This window comes from Felis catus, chromosome C2, assembly GCF_018350175.1.
Source record: "Felis catus isolate Fca126 chromosome C2, F.catus_Fca126_mat1.0, whole genome shotgun sequence".
Lineage (NCBI taxonomy): Eukaryota > Metazoa > Chordata > Mammalia > Carnivora > Felidae > Felis > Felis catus.
The window spans coordinates 153,357,499-153,371,255 of NC_058376.1; the positions used below are offsets into that span (position 1 = coordinate 153,357,499).

The window sequence follows — 13,757 nt, forward strand, 5'->3', positions numbered from 1 at the left end:
ACGGCACTGCGAGGATTTGTGTGTCTGTTACCTCTGCGAGACGTGGGCCTCACGTGGCACCAGGGGCCCACCAAGAGTCACAGGAGATTGAGGGCTGGTTCCCCGGGAGAACTTCCTTCTGCCCGCCTGCCACACACACCTTTCGGGTAGCATCGGTAGCAACCTGAGGGGACTCTGCCCAGCCCTCTGTCTGGGCTCCAGGGGCGGGGGGCTGCCCCACCGGCACTTATCTCACCGCAGTGCCCAGGCCATCTCCCAGCCAGGTGCTTTCCGTGGAGCGTCCTGGGTGAAGCATTCGCCAGCTTGGTGACTTAACAAGTTTTCTGTGAAGTAGGCTCGCAGAAGCCCACTCTCTGCTTGCAGAACCCAGAATAATTAATCGGGAAAGCGTTTCCGTTTCTACAGGTCTGGGGTCTGTTGTGCTTCTGAACACACCCTCGCCACGTGCTGCCTGGAATCACATCATGTCAGAACTGGGAGGGACACGGGACATCGTATTATCCACCTGTTTATTTTACAGAGGGGAAAACTGAGGCCCCAGACAGCCAGGAGTAGCTGAGAATCCAAAGTACTGGGAAGCTCAGTAATTACAAGAAGGCGAACGGTGCCAGGCTCTGCAGACTTTCACCTACTGCTTGTAACCACCCTCGGATGTGGGGAAGGCCAGTTCAATCCTTACTGAGGGAGACGTGGAGACCGGGGAAGTTAGTCACACAGTGGTGACCCAGGCCTGCCTGACTCTAAGGGCCCTGCTCCTCCCGCTGCCCCCCTGCTTCGCCACTCTGCCCCGTGAATGCGGGATCGGCCTCCTCCTGAACATCCCCAGGGAAGAATGCACGGAACGGTGCCGTATTCTGTTTCAGACAGCCTGTTTTCCTAAGGGGTCGGTCTAAGGTGCCAGATAGAGGCAGACTGTAAACGCAGGCCTCCTGACTCCAGGCCCAGGGCTAACATTCCAAATTTTTTTTTTTAACATTTATTTATTTTTGAGAGACAAAGACAGAGCGTGAGCGGGGGAGGGACAGAGAGAGAAGGAGACACAGAATCTGGAGCAGCTCCAGGCTCAGAGCTGTCAGCACAGAGCCCGACACGGGGCTTGAACCCACAAACTGTAAGATCATGACCTGAGCCGAAGTCGGATGCTCAACCGACTGAGCCACCCAGGCGCCCTGAGGACTAACATTCTAATACCTTCGTGGTTAGGTTCAAATCAGGAGATGTTACCAAAGGAAAACTACCAAAGCAATCCTTGGAAAGACAGTCTAAAGCAACACGCAGAAGTCTGGGCTCTCCCGTCTGAGGGGGCACACGTTCAGGTGGGGAAGGGACCAGAGCAACAGCCGGACGGGGAGCGCCCTCACCTGGGTGAAGTACATCCTGGACGAGTTGGAGCCCAGGAGCTTGCTCTCAATGTGCTGTTGCACCCGCTCCAGGATGCTGTCCTCGTGTAGGAAGTGAACCTCGTGCTTTGTGGGGTGCACGTTGACATCCACGTTCTGGGGGCTGATCTCCAAACTGGCAGGGTGAAAAGAGAATAGTTACCCCAGCAGACTTGGGAAGGCCAAATGACACAGTGGTCAAAACTTCAAGCTCAAGCCGGAGCGACAGGATTCTCCAGCTGTGCAGCCCCAGGTCACTGACATCATCGTTCTTTGCTGCAGTTTCCTCATTTGTAAAATGGACACAATGTACAGTGGGGATTAAATCTGCGTAAAGCACTTCACACGGACCTGGCACATTAATTCTACGTCAGCTGTTACCATCTTTCCAGAACTAGTGGAACTTCTTACTGAGTGACCTGGGGCAAGTCGCTTAACCGCTCTGGATGGGTTTTCTCATCAGTAACCTGTCCCCTACTTACTTCTCGGAATTATGAGGATCAAAACAAGAATACACGAGAGAACTTTCCATCATTAAAATCTAACACAAAGGTCAGTGGAGAGGCTGTGCCAGCTCCAAACCCAGCTTTCATCGTGTGCTCCGCGACCACAATGTGAATCTCTGTCAGTAGAGGGCACTGGAGGGACCCTGGGGGAGGAAGACGGGGGCCAGGTGGGGGCAGTTTCCGTCTGGTTCCCGGACAAGACCTGTTACCCACCTTTGTTTCACCAACACAGCGGCTGGCACGTGGGAGGCGTTCAGTGAGATTCTGCTGCATGAGTGAACACATGCAGGAAAACCGTGCCCTTTACCGTGAGAAAGGACAGAACACCCTTTGGCCAGCGGCGCACGGGACTCACTCCGATGGAGGTACTGGCAAGCCCATCTCTTTTAAGAGGACAGCCGAGAGGGATTTGCTCCTTGTGACTCTTGGGTGCGGCGTCTGCTGCTACGTTACCTGAGGTACAGGAACGGGTGTGTGTTTTTGGGCAAATAGGCTGCATACACGGTTTCAATGGCTTTTCTTAAGGAAGCTGACTCTACCAGACGATCTAGAAAATAAAAGGAAAGTAACCGGCTCAAAACTGTCCTGAAGGGAGAGGTAACGGGTGCACGTTCATACCATGCCATGAAATCACTCGGGAAGAACACTTCGGGAGTGACAGCCACAGCAGGCTCCAGGAAGGCCGCTTTTACGTGTTGCCGTGTCTCACTACGGGCTTGGGGCTCTCTCCGCTCCCCCACGTCACAGGTACGCGGGAGGGTGGTCAATTGGGCCTGCCCGCTTCCCTTCCCTCAGTCTGCCCGGGCGGACTACCTCGCTGGGCACAGTGGGCAGTGAACCATCGGCTCTCAGACTCTTCATGCTGCAACACAACACGCTGGCCGCCTATCGCAGGTACCACAGGAGACAATACGCTGGTGACTAGGTAAACTCCAGTTCCGAGTGGTGAGCACCACAAGAGAGGTGTGTGCTAAGTGGTGGGAGGAGAGAGCAACCGATTCTGCCCGGGTACCTGGTGTGGTGGGGGGCAGTGTTCCAACAGTGGGGTGTCCCAACTGAGCGACGAGAGCAAGAAAGTTTTCTGGACACTTCGGGCAGTACGGATAGCTGAATGTACATTTAAGGTAATTTAGGAAATGAGGCAGGTTGGAAGGGGGTGGATGGAAAACACCAAAAGATGGGAGAGGTAAGACAAAAATCAGAGGAAGATCTATTTTCACAAAACACAGCCTTCCTTTCTCCCCTGACAGGTGACACGCTGGTGACCTGTTCTTCTGGGTCGGTGTCGCAAGGACACGTCCGTGGTTTTATTTCCAATGGAGAATTGAGGCTGTGATCTTATCAATGAAGAGACCGTTCTTCTCTGAGTGCTCAGCACCCCCACAGCCCCTCAACAGTGTTGCTGTACTTGGGGACACGTGCCCTGAGCACACGGGCCTGGAGCAGGTATGCACACCTGAAAGGGGATGGCCAGAGTCCCTCTGCTGCGATTTCTGGACTGGAGACAATTTGAGGGAGTGTTCCTTGTCCCACCACCCAAGTGAGAGCACGCAGTGCAGAGATAACCCGATGATACACCTACAAGTCTGACCTCTCTGCTTCTGGGAACCTGGTATCATGACCAGGCTACTAGCACTGATGCACAGCCCGTGCGGTGAACAGCTCACCAGAAGCACAGACGTGAGCTACGCACGTGGCACTTACACGGATTTCTGCTGGCCTGTTCGGTAGCCAACACATGTGTTAAAAAGCAGCGATTCTTCATGGTTGGGAAAAACAAATGAAAAATACTTCTGGGCTTTGATAAAAGCAAACTTTGTTACACATCAGGCTTAAGTCCTTCTTAATAAAGTAGGAAAAAAACCCTACTATTATAGATCAGTTTAACAGAACGTGTCTATGAAATATTGACTCTCTCTTCCCTGTTCTTTTTTTTTTTTATTATTATTTTTTTTAACGTTTATTTATTTTTGGGACAGAGAGAGACAGAGCATGAACGGGGGAGGAGTAGAGAGAGGGGGAGACACAGAATCGGAAACAGGCTCCAGGCTCTGAGCCATCAGCCCAGAGCCTGACGCGGGGCTCAAACTCACGGACCACGAGATCGTGACCTGGCTGAAGTCGGACGCTTAACCGACTGCGCCACCCAGGCGCCCCTCTCTTCCCTGTTCTATATGGCTCTGAAAACTGCTGTAAAATATGTACAATCTAGGGGCACCTGGGTGGCTCAGCTTCTGAGTCTTGATTTCAGCTCAGGTCATGATCTCACACTCATGAGACTGAGCCCCAAGTTGGGCTTTGTGCTGACAGTGTGTAGCCTGCTTAAGATTCTCTCTCTCCCTCTCCCTCTCTGCCCCTCCTCTGCTCATGCACTGTCTTTCTCTCAGAAAAAACCCATGTATAATCTGGGACATTTATAGCTGGTTGTCATTATAAATGGAACAAAGGAATATACCATTTTCAATGGCAAGCAAACAAAACTGTAATTGTGAATTGCTTTAAACAAGAAAGGTAAAGGATCTATATGATAAAAATGGTAAGTGCTGGGGCGCCTGCATAGCTAAGTAAGTTGAGTGTCCGACTCTTGATTTCGGCTCAGGTCAGGATCTCACGGGTCATTGAGATTGAGTCCCATGTAGGGCTCTGCACTGACAGCACAGAGCCTGCTTGGGATTCTCTCTCTCTCCTTCTCTGCCCCTCCTCTGCATGTGTTCTCTCACTCTCAAAATAAATAAACATTTAAAAAATGGTAAGTACCAAACAAAATGGAATGATGCATCTCTGGTTGGAAAATTAAAAACCAAATCAGACACATTTCTAGTTCCCCCGTCAGTCTCTCAAAACCATATAATATGCAATTAAGTAAAAAGCAGCAGAATGCAAAACAGTTATTTACTTAACAAGTAGTGATCATGTAAACAATATGCCTGCAGAGAGATGAAGAGTGGAGAGGAAATTCACAAAAATCCAAATTCATTAGCTAATTTCCTCCTTGATTTCTGGTACTGCTCACTGTATCATAAATAACTCATTCTCTAAAAAGAAAAATTGCAAGGAACTTTGCTAATGACACCCAAGGTACCCCTCTCCTTGTGTCCTGCTGTGCAATTCAAACAGTGAATCTTGATCTCGAGAGAGAACAAACATCCGCCTGGGGCCTGCTTATGAGGTTCTGATGCCAGCAGGTGAGGAAGCTGCTCGGACTCACAAGGGTCTGTGTTGCCCTCGCCCGTGCTCCCTCTCAAAGGCAAGCATCAAGAGGCCTCTGCAACAGCCAGCCAGCGCTGAGCAGGTATCTGAGGGCTGAACAGGCGTCGGCCAGAAATCATGAACACCTCCTTACCGAGCCACACTTCAGCATGAGGGTTCCGTGTGTGTAATCGAACCTGTGGATTAGGAATTTTTCTATGGTCCCATAAAATTCCCTGCAGACATGGTCCTTTTCCACTTACGGTTGATGAAGAGTAAGAAGATACACTTCTTCACGGAGTAATTTGCATTGGATATAAAGCCATTCATTTTGAAGGCTAGGGTTTTATCCTCACACCCGACTTCTATCAGCTCTCTGGTTGGAAAAAAGAAATTCTGAGGCTTTTGAAGATAATGGAAAATTCAAACAGTATAAAAACTCAGAGCAGGAAAATGAGGGCTCCTTCCCATAAATGAATTCTGCCAAATAAGGACCCAGAGACTTGGTTTGTTGAGGTCTTCTGGGCCCACGCATCCATGCATGCGTCCAACCACCCACTCACACAACCGCCTGTTGTCCATCCATCTACCCACCTGTCCACCCAGTCACTGTTTTCAAGCACTTATGTTATATGCCAAGCACTGCCCTGACTGCTGGGACATAATCACAAACCTTAAGCTCAGAGACCCTGTTTTACTGAAACTCTTATGTATCTTAGTAACTAAGTCCCAAAGACGGAACTCCAAAAAGACTCATTTCTACTTAACCCCTTACTATATGAATAGCACCACAATGGGGATGTTCCTCAGAGCTGTGCTTACGGGGAGGCGCGTTAATAAGGAAGTCTCAGCCTCACTCATCTCTGCCTGCTGGTTCCTCTGCCTGGAAAGCTCCTATTGATAGCGGGCTAACTCCTCCATATCCTTCGTGCCAGGGCTTAACCTCATCAAAGAAGTACCTAACTCTATCACTCTCCTTGACCCTGAGAGATTCTCCTGTTGTGCCTTGTATTTTTCCTTTGAGACATCCAGCATGACCACTCATGAATGGCATAGTTATCTCATGTGTCTTTCCAACTAGGTATGAGTCCTCTGAGGGCAAGAAGCATCTCTGCTTTACGCCCTACTCTGTTTCTCAGCACAGTGCCCAGCAATTAGTAGGCACTCGTGAGGCATTTGCTGAGTGTATGCTAGAAGCTGTCATGTAGTAATGTGTACTCTGAGGCTGTGAGCAGAAAATACAGCTTGTGCTGTTTCTCCCACACAATAAACCAGCAAATCCTTTCTTCCCCTAGATATCTCAAGAGGCTGGTATTCTGGAAACACGCTTTGGGGAACGGCTGCTCTGTGGGATTTCTCATCTCTTGTAGTCCCTAGGAATCTCGTAACGACTAATTCTGAGTCTTCAAATATAATAAAGAAACTCATAAAAGTTTCCTTGTACAACAGGGTTCTCCCTCTGCTCTCGGAACACAATTAAAAAACTTAATTCATTAACAGTAAGAGAAGGGTAATTAAAAGCAAGTTGACTGTTCCCTAGTTTGGAACTTGGTTTTGCTCAAAGAATGAATAATTTGTCCTTTCAAGTAGAAAACTGGGCTCTGGGACTACTGTTGCTGCTCCTAAGATCTTTGGAAAAAGTGAAGTCAGGGTCTGTCTTCTCCATCGGTGTGTGGCCTGCATCTGGGGCATGCGGGGCACACAGCGGGCTCCTAGTATTTCTCCCTCAGTTGATGACACAGGCACTTTGGGCTTGGCAGAATCCTGAGGTCTAGCCAGGACTCTTTCCTTGGCAATGTAGACTTGGTAACATTTACAAATCTGCTTTCCACCAGACAGGGAAGTCTTTAAGGACAGGAAATATTTTGTCTTTACATCCCTAACTTCTGGCACAAAGCCTAGAATATGGGAGGCAATTAATAAATGCTGAATGATCACAAAGTCCCAAAGTGATGTTAAGGGAAATATCAGGAAAAGAAGGAACGTTAGAAAATGAAAGAATTCTACTACCCTATAAACATTTTAAAGACAGAAACTAGAGAGAACACACTGATTGACAGCCAGAGCCTCTAGGAGATAACATGCACCCAAGAAGTATGGATTCCATGAAATAATGACTCCAAGAATGAATCTGAACCATGGAAAGAAGGCTGCATATTTCATTAAAGCAAACTCTTAAGGCAGGTACTACCTTGACAGATTCCAAAATAATGTGATAAATAATAAACCAAGATGTGGAATGCAGATTTCTTAAAATATGAATTACCAACATACCGGCTAACAGCATTTCCAAAAATGGAGCGAATATTGTCTACAGTCGTGGCACTGGGCAGTGTTCTAACGTCAGCCACTGTCTCGCCTTGCTGATAAACAGAGCAGAAGATACGACTTACTGTCTCACAGCTGTGAATGAATGAAACATCCCAACCTTACCTCCACAGGTGAACTCTTAAAAACCAAAAACATCCCTTTTTCTGATACAAAACCAACACTTACTTTTTTAACTGAGAAACCAATGCCTGAATTGTGTATCGAATACCTGGCAAAGAAAGACAACAGAACAGTAAGCAGCAAGAAATCGCCTAATGCACAATATAAGGCAGAACCCCCTTTTGGTTAAATAAATTGGTGGGGTTAAGTGATTTAAACAAAGATATAGCCAGTCAAGAATATCTCCATATGTCATATTTTACCCACAGGAAAATAAGCCAGCACAAACATCATGGAGACAATCAATGCCAAAAGTGGCAGAATCAAACAAAAACCAGGGTTGTTTGCTTTTACAGGGTGCTGAGTAGATGCAGGGGTACTTTAACACACTCTCCTCCTTGCCTACAGCGTTACTACCCCAGACCCAACAGGTCTAGGTGCTACATCTTGAGAACCTGGCCTTTACAACTCCTGAACTCTTATTCTCTCTCAGAGCCCTTCAAGACACCCCCCCTCCTCATTCGCTTTCTCCTTGGCCCCCGGCCCTGCTCCAGCATCTTCCAGCCTTTTCTCAGTTGGCTGTTATTTATTTATTATTCCTCCTCCCATGGACCCCATGAACCGAAGGACTGTGTCTAGCAAAATGCATTTATTCAGCTAACAACTAGGAATTCACTTGACCACACCTAGAACCAAAACAGCCAACCAGAACTCTCTTATTTCCAGGGATAATATTTTGATGCTGCTTGTACAACGCCAGGGAAAAGCAAAGACACCTGAAGTATAAGTCTGTTCCACTTTATTAGGAGTATATGTTTTATTCATTTTGGAGTTTTGAGAAATACTGGAAAACAGTTAACCGATCTCTGCTACAATTCAAGGACATGCAGGCTTGGCGAGCCCATGCTGGATCCACTGAACCCGCAGATGAAGTAAGTCTACAGTGGACATAATGTTCTTTTCACCTGCCCTGCCTTTCACTTTCTTCTTTTAAGAGCCCCTAGCTTTCCTCTGGGAAACTACTTCTTCCCCATTCCATCTGATAGACCCGTAGACTGCCAATCAAGGAATCTCCCACAGACAGGAACGCATGATGGGGGTACCCAGGCCCTGCCAATCAGATGTACTCTCCAAGGAAACAGATGCTTGAGTAGAGACGGGAAAAGAATGAAAACACCTGCAGCAGGGCCACCATAAAATTCGAAGCCACCCTGGTTCTCGTGTCTTCCCCAGGGAGCAACTACTGACACTTGTTGCCACTTGGTGAGTCACTCCCAGCCTTCCCATAAATTTCTCTTAGGCGCAAGTCAGCTGGAGTTTGTCTGTTTTGCTTTCCACCAAAGAACCCTCACTGATTCAGAGACCAACTGCTCTCTCCTGGGAGATGAGAGAAAGCCCAGAAGTGGCGACCAAACCTTGATCAGAAACCATCTGTAGGCTAAAACACAGTGTACTCTTTTCCATCTAGCTCGGAAACGGTTCTCAATTTATAAGCAGGGGAACACATTTCTTTGGTGAGACACCTCAAAGAACCACTCCCAGATTTTGGACTGTACCTGCCAACAACTTCCAAAATTTTCCCATACTCTTCACTCGGATTTTTTAAAGCTTTCCTCCTTGTGGATATGTTGTAAAAGAGATCTTCCACCTGAAAAGAAGATTTTTTTCTTGTAAATTCACAGAAGTACATGGAAATAAAGACCCAAGCTATCCACCTAAAGCTGGCTAGCAGAGAATCAAACTGTACTTATCAACAGTACAGTTCTAAGCACTGACTGGGGAGGGGGCAAGAGATAAGCCAGCCTTAGCCAACAAAGGAAATAAAAGAGATTTTTCCTGCTTCTCATTTCATTCACTGATTCCTCAAACAGGTACTGGGGGCTTTCTCTACAACAGGCTCTTTGCTTTGTGCTGGGAATACGAAGATAAATAAAGCACAGTCTTACCCACAATAGCACACAATTCAGCGGGGCAAACATGTAAATTTACAAATAACTGTACTATCATATGGCATCCAAACGTATTTTTCGAACTAAGAATAATAATAAAATTTCTGAAATCATTTTGGCTTCTTGGAAATCACACTGTGGTCACCCTGGATACAGGATCTGTCTTAACATGCACTTAGAAGCACACATTCATTTCTGCCTCCTGCCTGCTGTACAAGTCTAGGGCTAGGAGCCTTCAGGGAAGTGTGCCTTAGCTGGGACTGGAGGTGGAAGATGGCATGCATAACCTGACAGTGGGGTGCTTTACGGGATCACACAATGGGAAGAGACCAAATGTGGCACCACAGAAAAAGGCAGCATACTAGACTTTTTCTGATGAATGATACAATCATATTCCTCAAACAACCTCTGAGTGGGCAGCTATTCTTTGTTCCATTTGATAGTTGGGAAAAGCAAGGTTAAGGGACATTAAACAACTTGCCTCTGGACACACAACCAGTGAGTTGCAAGACTGAGATGACACTCTTCACTCGAGTCTTTCCGGAACTGAGTTCAAGGTCCTCTCAATGCCAACTACCTTGCCATTCATTTCTGCCATCCCCATAAAAAAAGATGCAGGGAGTACACAGGCTGCCATGCCACAAAAGCCAATAACCACACCTCTTGTTTAGAGAGTAATTATCTGCTGTTTCTTTTAACTAGCAAGACTTCATTTTATTATTGCTTTGGAAACTCAGAGACAATATTATTCCTTATTTCAATATTTATGCAGCACTCTTTTTCAGCAACTTATACTCTCCTGTGCCGTTCTTACCATAATCTGGGTCCCCTGATTGCCTGCACATGGTTTAGGAGGAGCTGTCAGCTTTCCATCTGAGTAACTTGCTCTTAAAAGGAAATAATAAGAGATCATTAATATCCAACAGAAGCAGAATACTTATCCAAACGTAAAAAAGAAAATTATACAACAAATTAAAATATAGCCATATTATTAGACTGTCACTTTAAAAAAAATTTTTTTAACGTTTATTCATTTTTGAGAGATACAGCGCAAGCTTGGGAAAGAGAGGGAGACACAGAATCCAAAGCAGGCTCCAGGCTCTGAGCTGTCAGCACAGATCATGGCACGAGCCAAAGTCAGATGCTTAACCTACTTAGCCACCCAGGTGCCCCTATATATTGTCTTAATTACGATTTATTTCTTTGTTTTTCTACTATTCCAGTATCATTCCAATTGGATAGAAAGAGAGAAAGAAAGAAAGAAAGAAAGAAAGAAAGAAAGAAAGAAAGAAAGAAAGAAAGAAAGAAAGAAACCCTATTCTAGCAAATGTTGCTTTTTAGTTCCTGAGTTTTGTTTTGTTTTTTATTTTGAGAGAGAGAGAGAGACAGAGCAACAGGGTAGGGGCAGAGATGGAGGGAGACAGAATGCCAAGCAGGCTCCATGCTGTCAGCACAGAGCATGATGCAGGGCTCAAACTCACAAACCATGAGATCATGACCTGAGCTGAAATCAAGAGTCGGATGCTTAACCGACAGGGCCACCCAGGCATCCCAGTTCCTCAGTTTCAAGCTACAATGCAAATTGCTTATGGTGAGAGTAAAATGTCTTCAGTAATTCTGTAATCATTCATGGAGGGGCCATCACACGACAGACCTGCAGAGGCCCTGGTAATAAAGAAAGGCCCTAGAGAACCCTCAATCTAGGGACAGACTTTTCCCTTAAGTGTAGAACACTGTCCTAAGTGATCTGGAGAAGGAAACATTCAGCTTGGGGTCAGGAAGGGGGGGTGAAAGCATCACAGAAGGGCTGACGATTCATCTGGGCTCTAGGGAGGAACAGTTTCAGGGAGAAAGCAGGGAAGACCATCCAGGAAGAGAAAAACATAAAAGCTCCGAAGCTTTAGAACACATGGCAGCTGGGGATTGGTGGAGAAAAGAGGCTGGAAAGGTGGACGGCAGGCACAGTGGGAGGGTGTGCTATTTAGGGATCGCTCTGGATTTTATCCTACTATGTAAGTTGGGGGGGGGGGGTGGTCACTGGAGGTCCCAAGCAGGAGCGTAACGTAATTCCAGAGGTGAAGAAACAGAGTTTGTGTCCCAGTCTATTTTAGGAAGACATTAATTTGTGAGAAGGAATTCTGATCATATCAGTGCACGCAGATTCTAGGGCAAGTCTAATGCACAAAGAGTCAAACTCTCCTAGCAACAGTGCTGTATACTCTGGAATGCCCCCTTTCCCATTACGTTACACATCTCTCTGTTGAGGACTGAGAAACAGGCAGAACTGCCATTGTTAGGGCTATTTTCTGTGTTGATTTATGAACAATCTGTAGGATTAAAAAAATTTCTTTTTACCGTCCCCCTGGATCGGGTACTCCTACCTGTCTCCCACGAGTAAGTGGCGAGTGCTTATAAAAACAAAGATGTAACTCTGATTCCTCAAATCCTGTTTTTGTTCTGTTCCAAGGCTGTTTGTCAGCCTCTGAAAACTGCATCAGCACAACAGAGAGCCAGTGGCCACCTGTGGAGGGCAAGCCAGCACAGGCATGCACCTGTGGCGGGGAGCTGCTGGCTCACAAGCCAGCAAAGGAACCGTGAGCCTCCAGCACCCCAGCCACAGACCTGTAATCAAAGTAATAACCTACTATAGGGCACGGGAGCAGAAGAACATCCACATCTGCCACCTACTTAGAATACATCTGTGTAACAGAGTTTGTAGGCACTTATAATGTGTCACATCTTATCTGTTAAGAATCCATAAATAAGATTATTACCTAATAATCATCCCTCTGGATTATCAACTAATCCAGAAAGGAAAGAAAACTTACTCAAGATCTTGGTCAAAAAAGATGACACTAGTGTTTAGACAGGGTTACTTTGAAATCTAGGCATAAAAGCCGTTTCAGGATGAATATGTGAATAAAAGCAGCCTACCCCATACCTGTATGCGCACTTTGCATCAGCTGTTTTGGTCGTAATAGTAACGTGAGCCACGTGGCTGATGCTGGCCAAAGCCTAAGGAAGAAGAAAAAAATGGAATGAAAGAAAAACTCACTGCTGGGTCACCCACTGTCACCTCATTACCGAGAAAGGTGACCTAAATCTAAATTTCCCTTTCCATTTTGTATTAACAAAGGCAACGATGAGCATTTTCTGCTCACTCACTTTCATGACCTGTAAAAAAAGGGATATCAAACTGAACTTGTGGCATATTACTAGAACAGGGGGAAAATATATATTAGAAGTCCAAAAGGAAACACATCAGAGTATTTACTTTAAATCCAGTATAGCTAACATACAGTTCTTCGTTAATTTCAGGTGTACATTATAGTGACTCAACAATTATGTACATCACGATAAGCATACTCTTCATCCCTTTCACCTATTTCACCCGCCCCTCCCCCGCTTTTGGTAACCCCCCCCCCCCGTTTGTTTTCTACAGCTAAGAGTCTGTTGTTTGGTTTGTCTTTCTTTTTTTCCCTTTGCTTGTTTGTTTTGTTTCTTAAGCTCCACATATGAGTGGAATCATACGGTATGTCTTTCTATGACTCACTTATTTCGCTTAGCATAATACACTCCCGCTCCATCCATGTCGTTGCAAAGAAACACACCAGGGTACTAATGTGTCAGCAGCAAGTGCGCTCAGGCAGCAGAAGTGCAGGCATGCTTAATAATATTCTCAACAATTTGCCTCCCAACAATTTGAAAAGTTGCCTTCAGAAACAGGAGCACTCCAAGTAGATAATGTGGCATACTGGTACACAAAACTGTTTTCAAAACTTACGTGTTTAGAAATGTAAATTTAAGGTTATGAAATTGAGACACCACAAATTTTTTGAAAATGACCACTCCCCACCCCTCTCCTCAACCTTGTCACCAAGACTGGTTTCCTAGCTCACTGGAACCTGTTTCTCCTTTCTCAAGGGCATCACAGCACATAAAAATGCAACCAGCACTGCAATGGGGTCTGTGTGACAGCATCTCGGAAGACAGTGAACACGCAGCCTGCGGCAGGTTCGGTTCATTCACGAGGAACATGGCTCAGGCTCTGAGATTACAGGTCCTGGCTGGGTTTCCCTAGTTGACGTAACTGAGGTCATTTTCATCACGTCAGACGTAAACGATTTTGAGAGCTGCATAAGGCAGACACGAACTATATAGAGTATGTGGCACAACAGTACATAATGCCAGAAAGACAGCACGCCATTGGCAGAGGTTCTGCTGCTTTAGGGGCTTTCGCACCAGAAACGGAGCAGGAACAGACTCTGAAGTCAAACTGCCAGGGTTCAATCCCCCGCTCGTCA

The 13,757-nt window shown here is 46.2% G+C and overlaps 1 protein-coding gene across 7 annotated transcripts in view; it reads right to left on the bottom strand.

Moving 5' to 3' along the window:
* MLH1 (mutL homolog 1) overlaps positions 1 to 13,757 on the bottom strand; it is a 48,356-nt gene that overhangs the window by 26,452 nt on the left and 8,147 nt on the right. For 6 of the 7 annotated variants that reach the window (XM_019810954.2, XR_002145092.2, XR_002145090.2 and 3 more), the window contains exons 4-11: positions 12,395 to 12,468; positions 10,268 to 10,340; positions 9,061 to 9,152; positions 7,571 to 7,613; positions 7,349 to 7,437; positions 5,338 to 5,450; positions 2,339 to 2,432; positions 1,362 to 1,515 (exon numbers count right to left, since the gene is read on the bottom strand). In XM_019810954.2, coding sequence (XP_019666513.2) covers positions 1,362 to 1,515; positions 2,339 to 2,432; positions 5,338 to 5,450; positions 7,349 to 7,437; positions 7,571 to 7,613; positions 9,061 to 9,152; positions 10,268 to 10,340; positions 12,395 to 12,468 — 732 coding nt within the window. The other variant, XM_023260761.2, reaches the window with a different exon arrangement.